The 8463-nt window shown below is 40.4% G+C and overlaps 1 protein-coding gene across 1 annotated transcript in view; it reads right to left on the bottom strand.

Annotated features, from left to right (window-relative positions):
- Positions 1-806: 806 nt before the first annotated feature.
- Positions 807-8463, bottom strand: part of ABHD2 (abhydrolase domain containing 2, acylglycerol lipase) — a 33373-nt gene continuing 25716 nt past the window's right edge. Inside the window, exon 11 of the mRNA XM_075273287.1 lies at positions 807-8344. Within this exon, the coding sequence (XP_075129388.1) occupies positions 8148-8344 (197 nt within the window). The 3' untranslated portion in view covers positions 807-8147. The remainder of the gene's footprint in view (positions 8345-8463) is intronic.

Below are 8463 nucleotides of genomic sequence, written 5' to 3'. Positions count from 1 at the left end.
CACGTGACAATCAATATGGATGAACAAACACATTTGAAGCTAGAAATGGTGCAAATTTCCTCCTCAATGGTTGTGCACCCTTGGTTCACATCTGCATCGGTAATCCGTTCGGGGAGTCCGCATGGGGACTCCCACAACGGACTACCAAACACGTTTGCAAGCGGTGTGCAGTGAAAGCACATGGACCCCATAAACTATAATGGGGTCCGTGTGCTTGCCGCGAGATCTCCGCACAGGAAAGTAGATTGTGAAGTACTTTCCTGTCCGCATGATTCCTGCAAAGATTTTGCGGCAAGCACACGGACCCCATAATAATCTGCAGGGTCCATGTGCTTTCACTGCACAGCGCTTGCAAATGCATTTGGTAGTCCGTTAGGGGGGGGTCCCCATGCGGACTCCCCGAACGGATTACCAACGCAGATGTCAATGAGGCCTTACTTACAGCAGCTACAGGAAGCAATTGGTGGAGAGAACATCTGCTAAAGTGGATCTACAAGTTATTGCATTCAAGGATTCACCTTTCAATATCCAAACTGCATCAATGATACAACTGTTTGGGTTGGTTTATAGCTAGGACTTTGATCACAATCAGACCACATTATATTAGTGATCAATGCAGAAATCCAGGTAGTTCCGAAGGGTTCACTTACTTTTTCTTCCAAATGAATAAGGGGATTGTGATGTCCCTTTTTCTACATTATGTCCTACTTGATGATTGCATAACGAACCCAATATAAATCAAAGAACAAACGGAGATACACACGACAATGAATTAAACAATCTTTATTTCATTATATTCAGTTCCATTAAATCCAAAAATTAACAAAAAACAGTTCAGATTGCAGTGAACCGCCATACATTGCTTAAGAAAACAAAAATAATAAAGGAAAAAAATGCAAGAAAAAAGTCACTGTTTTAAAGATAAAGTATGTGTATAGAAAATTGCATTGCTAGTTGCAAATCGCATCTCTAGAAGTGACGGGCCCCAGGTTATGTAAAGCTGCAGTCAGTTCTAGGCTATGAGCTGAACCTTAAACACAACCAAGAGTTGAGGCAACCTGGGGCCGATCTCCAGTTATAGGAACAAACTACCATCAGTCCTGTTTAAGGCCGAGGCCCCACGGGACGGAAACACTGCGGGAAAAATAGCGGAGATTTACAGTAAGGGCAAAGTGGATGGGACTTTAGCGAACCTCATGCCCACTTTGCATGGTTTTGGAAATTGCAGCATGTCAATTATACCTACGGAAACACCGGTGGTTTCCCTATAGGTATAATTGTAACAAAGTCCGCGGTGGAAAACTCTGCGAACTTTCTGACTGAAGGAAGAACCGTGATGTGTTGCCGCCACGGCTTTTCCCTGCAGTTTTTTGCTGCGGGATGTCCCGTGGAGCCTTAGCCTAAAGGTGTTTTCAAAATTGAAAATACTGATGGCCTACCACACCGGTAGGAGTCTGACTCTTGGCATTCTCTTTCATCACCTGTTCGAAGGAGCTGTACAAGAATTGTGGCCTGTGCAGATGGACCATAGTAAACACTACAGCACAAAAGCCGCTGTCCCCTCAAACAGTCGATGGGTGGACATGTCAAGAGTAAAATCTCCTATCTGAAGTAAGGCCTTCAACATTCTGGACCTGGAAAACGCCTTTACCCGCTCTTTGGATGGAAGAGTCATCTGGGTAGTCGCAGGTTGCCAGTTTCTGAACTAAACCATTTTAGGGCAGCATTTAAAGTTGTAAAATAAAACCGCCAGAAATGTTTCACCAATATAAGGAGCAAGCCAACTTAACTGAAGAATACAGTGAAATCTCTACAGTGTGCACACACCACCACTTTCCCTGCTTATTAAGGCAGATGTGTTTGGGGACGAGGACACAAAACAAGTAAATTGGTAATACTATCGACAGTCAAAAGTTCCAAAACTAAAAAGATTGATAAAAAGACTCCCAGATATCGGGCACTGGATTAGAAAAAGTTTGGTGTACATTCCTCGAGCAGGTTAATATGTGATAGAAAAGATCATCATCACGATGTTGACTTGTGTGGACCACGAAGTCAGCACCTCAACAGAAACTATATTCTGTAGATATATGGCTTGCTCCAAAAGGCTTTTGTTCCTATAATGTTCATTCTTAAGTTTTCCTGATCAGTTCTTTAAAAAAAAAAAAAAAAAAAAAGGGAAAAGCATTGTGCATGCAATAGAAACGTTAAAGGCATCAGTACAACAAATGGCCATCTACACACAGTGTATGTTGTATAACCATAGAACTGAGCGTGAGTCCTTCGTATCAGAGGACCTTCGGGTGTTGTGGGACTGTTAAATGCCAGATAGAATTGACAGAGCGCTAGAACGGCTCAGCATTTTAGGAATGGTAACGGTGATAAATGCTGCCCTATTAAAAATGATTGTGATTTGATTTAACCAGCAAACAAAAAGAAAAAAAAAATATATCATATTTTAGATTATACAGCTAGAATTTACCTAGAACATTTTGTACCCAATGTAACCATGTGGTAAAAGCAGCCATTTATCGGCTAAACAGATATTCGAGTGTAACCACAGACGTCATACTGCTCGGAGTCACTTCATCGATGTCTGCTGAATTTATCTCCCGTGATCAGCATACAAAATGGCTGCCTTTGCTTTGCAAGCACTGGATACAATGCAAGTACAGTACAATAATTGTGCTTCAGCACACAATAGGTCAACAGACAAAATGCAAAGCAAAGGCTTTGGGAGATATTAGGAGATATGGGATATGTCTGGTATTGTAGTTCAGCTCTGAGTTGCAATACCAGAGCCCATGGACAAGAGCGGTGCGCTCATCTACTTTTTTAATAAATAATTTTAAATCGATAAACAAAAAAAACATTGCCAAAATGTCTCAAGATATAACACCAGATAAAACAAAACGGTTATAAACATGATGGATGTAACAGGAAGAAACTTTACAAATAGATTTTATCGATGTATCTTACGTGACATGGGGCAAGTGGTGCCCAGTCCTGTGTATTACTTAGTAGGAAAGCAGAGAGATATGTTGTTTCACTGTTACATCACGTTGCTACCAATAGCTTTAACCTAATACTAGGCAGGTGTATAACCTACAAACTCACATACAGAGGCAAACTTCAATAACGAAAAGACTCAAGGCAAAGCAAAGTTCCAGCTGAAATCTATGGAATATAGACAACATCAGAATGCACTGGAAGCTCCTCGACAACTGTGACATCAAAAGTCTACTGCAAACAAACTTTCAGAAATGTCATGGCGTCTGTAAAGAAGACACAATTGCAAAAAATAAAAATAAATGAAAACTTTGAAGATCAGGAACCTGGTGCAAGTTTGGGAAACCTTACAGGATGGTTCTAGAGACTATTCATCAACATCCAAAAAGGGGGCAAGCATTATGTGACTTTAAGGAGTGATGGAGTCAGCCAACGAACCCGATGACATCACTATGGCATAAAAAAAAATAGAAAAATGACCGATATAACTGACTACACACTGTGAAAGTATATTTATTGCCCAACCAGAGTCAGTTGACTATTGAATAACTATTGCCACCACCTATTATCTGAGCAACCATCAACCAAGCAATGCGGCCTCCTGTAAGATCATTGGACATCTGGGAGCTTCCTAACACAATGACTTAAGATCAGCTCTATTTCCCCAGGAGGGCACATATGGCACAAAAGGCCTCTCCATTGAATGCGAACTAGGATAGACACACACGAGGCATACGCAGATACTATGGTGAAATGCTGTATATAACATGGCTAATGAAGAAGGCAATGCTGGTGTTTCTGTGGTCGCAAAGTGGGAAAGGAAATTAAGAAGCACAAGTTAGCTTAACATATGAAGCAGGAGCTATGGTGTGTAGAAAGGTAAGTATACCGCCATGTGCTTGCATATTAACTTCTGCGATCAGCATTCTCTCAGTTCCAACCAGAAACACTTTGGTGTGTGGCAGTAGTTATATCCCTGAGTGTTAAACCACAGAAAACAAGCATGCAAAACAATGCCAGAAATGACAATCGACTACATCTCACAATACCAAAGCCAAAAAAAGTAATTGACCGCTATAATACAGGATGATGCACAAAAAAATGAGAACAAATACTACTATAATTTAGCATTAGTACAAAGAATACAACTTGTCATATACTCTAATGTAAAGAAAGCATTACAAATGGTGTCCTCTCTTAAGAAACCCATTGACCTTTGTAGCTCATGGACCCAGGACAGCTCATCATAATCTACAACGCTGTACATAATGGGCTCTCTCCTTTTCAGTTTGTACTTTCTTAAAGGCAAAGTGTTACCAAATAAAGTTTTTTCCCTCATGCACATTGTTGTGGTCATTGCAACATTACATATACAACGTAGACATACAGGTTTTTTTTTAATCTTGTCACAGCCTCCAAAGCAGACTAGTACATGGTATGGTAAGCATGGAAACACAATGAGACTTAAGGCAAATTAAGGAATTCTATGGGTATGGTTAACACCGTACCTGTCTGTACACTTTATAATGTGTATTTACTACAAGCCACATCAAGGCCCAGCAACAACTTCATTACTACTTTTGTACTAAGAATCAAGACAAGGATAATAAAGTGCTAATACAAAGGGAGCGCAAGTGCACAAGGCTTGGGGGCCACTAACTAAGAGAATAGGTTCTGGCCACGGCTGCGTTAGAATAGAAGTGTCACAACCCTGGTCTTAATACTACTCTACGTGGGTAAGAGCTGAACACGAGAAGGTTTGGGGAATATCCACACAGTAGTAAAGTGCTAATCTTCACCTAGGCCACTATATATGGAATGGTACGTTGTCATTTATAGTACTGGAGTTTTTTCAACTCACAAATTTTGCTTAAAGGGATTGTACAGGTAAACCATGATCACTTTCTTCCAGAAACCCTACCACACTTTTCATTAGATGTGGCTGCTATTGCAAATCCATTCCTTTGGCGTGGATGGGGTTGGACGGCAATACCACACAAAACAAGGTTGTGGTGAACTTTTGTTCTGAAGAAAACCACCATGTTTTTCTAATCCTGTACAACTCTTTTAAGCCCCTGTGTAAAACTTAGGCTGAGGCCCCATGTTGAGGAAACGTGGCTATTTTTGTTGCAGATTTTGCTACAGTTTTTTTGAGCCAAAGCCAGGAGTGGACTGAACAGAAGGGAGAAGTATAAGAATTTCCTATATATTTCCCATTCCTACTGTAGCCATTCTTGGCCTTGGCTAAAAAAAAAATGCAGCAAAATCTGAAACAAAAAAATATTAGTTTCCGCAATGTGAGGTCCCAGGCTAAAAGGGGAAAAGGGGATTTAAAAATTGATGCCCTATCCTTATAGCATACCTGGGCTACTGGAAGTAGTATAGTATACTGAACTGGAAACACACAGCTCCATACACCGGGAATGGGAACTGAGTCACAGAAAATGGGCACAGCCACTACACATGTGATTGTACTGCCAGCCCTGGCTCTCAATATCAGCTAAGTGGTGGGGGACTGGATGCCTAAGCCTAGAAAACCACTTTTAAGCATTTTCCATTTTTTCCTGATGTGCCACCAACTCAACTTCCTAAACTCTGGAATCTTTGGATACATGACCCAAGGACACCTGTCAACCTGGCTGGTTTCTTCCTTCAGAGAAGAAAAAAGAAACCTACAGCACATACAGAAAACAGCATGGTTTTTATAAGACAGCCTTCATTGGAAAATTCATGATGGTGATAGAGAAGCAGATCCACACAGGGTGCCAGTAGAGTTACACTTACAACATTACAGATGGGATGTTTCCTGGAACGTTTTTTTCTTTTGGATCACGACACTGCTAAAACATACATAGCATACACATATATTCACAAAATAATCTCAATACACACTGACTGAGGTATAGAAAAGCCATCTGACAAGTTTTCTACGCCCTGTAAGTAAAGACCCTGTTTTCCAAGAAGCTGTAAAGTGCTGTTCAGAGAGGAAAGAATGAAGTTACTACACCGTGTACTGTTCACACAGGGCAACACGTAGGGCTGTACCAAACTACTCTTCTCGACTATTACAATGTAATTGTGTGGACTTCACAAATAGGAAACAGTGGCACTGTAGGACCAATAGAGATGGCTTCATAAGTCTATAGCCGGCAGCTGTTTTCCGGTTAGTGGCTATGTGGCATACACTGCATTAGTGCAAAGCTAAAGTAAAATAAAGAACTTCCCTTTAAATAACAAGCCAATGGTTACTTTTCTTATAACTTTGGTAAAACAAAAACTAAACAGTGCAGTTGAGAACAGCAAAGTATACAAAGCTCAAAATGTGCAAATTTACTAGCTTACACATGTCAATAACCCTGCTTGTGGTTCCCTAGGTCTATATAACATTTCAATAATAAAGCTCTATACTTGTGCCCATTAGTAATAGATAAAAACCAGACAAGGCTCACGGCAATGCACCCAGCAGAAGAACAGGAGATGCCACCAAACACATTCCCTGTCCTGATACAAGTGCCTGATCAATGGTGGTTCCACTGCTGGACACCCACCCATCATGAGAACAGGGGTTTCAGTGTCACCATGTCTAAATGGAGCAGCAGTTGCACATATCCAGTGCTATTCCATCCAAAACTATGGGACTACTGAAGATAGTCAAGTGTTGCACTGGTACCCCCATAGCTAAAAGTTGAGTTTACCTGAATGGTTTGGGCAAGATTGTAATGCTTACATAGTCACCTGGGTGTGTGAATGACACTCAAGTAGCTATTTGCTAACCATACATATAAGATAGCCAACCGTTATCTCTCCCATTCCCCCCATACAGACTCAGCATGACCAAGCAGTACATGTATGTAGAGGATGGAGAGGGAGGAAACTATGGTGGTTTATCTACCCGAGGCAATAGGATGGAGCAGTTCAATCCACCCAACATTTTCATCAGGGTGGAATTAGGAGGACCCATAAACATTACATGGTTGGCCAGACCGGTCACGATAGCTGGGTCTGGCTGACAATCCAGACAACTTTACTTTTGTTCAGGTGAACAAAGTTTTTAGCACAAAGGAACTGGCCACAAAGCTGAAATCTTAGATTTTGGATGGAATAGCACTTTATATAGGCTCAGCTAATATAAATAAGCATTTCATGTACGTCTATGATGGTTTCCAGAGACATTAAAGGTCATATATCAGTTTAGGAAGTCCTAGGAGGCGTCATTCTACAGGATGCATATTGGTACAAAATTCTTTCCTCCACATTTTGAAATCCAAGGAACATAAACACAGATTCACCTTCTGGTCTTAACAAGTCAATGTGGAGATTTATGAAGAAAAATGTATTTCTTGCCCGTAGCCACCAATATCAGCACAGCTTTTATTTCATATTCTACTTTCATAAAGTGAAAACTGCGCCATGATTGGTTTCTATGGACCACAATGACACAATGGTTTTTATTTTTGGCTTCATAAATCTCCCCATGTTTCTTCCCTACAATGGAACATTACTTAGGATATGTATTACATAGACAGCAATATATGGAATAATTCTCAGTCATATATATATCCAGAAGGCAGCTTGTCATCAATGAGCCACTTGAACATGTAAAATAATAGAATAATAGACCCCATCAGTACATTTTAAGATAATTCAGCTCCCTTAAGGCGTCCAGTCTTGCTTCGTAGCACACGTAAAAATTATACTGAACTAACGCAATGACTCACATAGATGTCAATTTGACTTCCATAAATAGGAATGTACGCTCAGCATTGAAAAATCTCAATAGTCCAGACGTGGTGTATCTGGGGTAGACAAATATCTACTTCAGCTACTATTTGACAATATAGTGATAGAAATACAATGGCCTTGCTGTACCAAACAGCAATAAATATAATATATATACTACATAGAGCGTTGCAGCAACTAACCATTGTGGGAAGGCAGGAAGTCTGTAGCCTCACAGTGGAGTCATGGCCTCTTCCCTTGTAGTTTTACTGCAATGATAATCTGGGTAGACCCATGTATTGATGGACAGTCGCCAAAAAAAAAAAAATTTACAGTAACTGTTAGTAAAGAATTATAAATGCATTAAAAAACGATGAATCTGTAGGCCAGTCTTTGGGAAGATGACTGAAGTGCAGAGTTTAATCGTGTTCAGACTGTGCTGCTTCTTTGTCCGAGCATTGAGATTTATTTCTCTCCCATTGACAGATGGCATTGGAGTACTGCACAAGAACTTTATCCATCCAAGTCAGGGGTTCTGGAAAAAGTACTGCGCCTTCAAAGAAGCCAAGATGTCCTCCATGAAGAGGCAAAGCCACCATGACGGTTTCCTTCTTGGCTAAAAATAAACCAGGTAGCATGAAAAAATGAGGTTAGTGGGACAAATATAGATTACAATGAAACAATATACAAATAACAAACAGCTACTTTTATGTATCAATGTAGCAGGACACTTAC

The sequence above is a fragment of the Leptodactylus fuscus genome, chromosome 5 (assembly GCF_031893055.1).
Source record: "Leptodactylus fuscus isolate aLepFus1 chromosome 5, aLepFus1.hap2, whole genome shotgun sequence".
In the NCBI taxonomy this organism is placed as follows: Eukaryota; Metazoa; Chordata; class Amphibia; order Anura; family Leptodactylidae; genus Leptodactylus; species Leptodactylus fuscus.
Note: the sequence above shows the minus strand (reverse complement) of the source record. Positions and strands in the feature narration are given on the sequence as shown.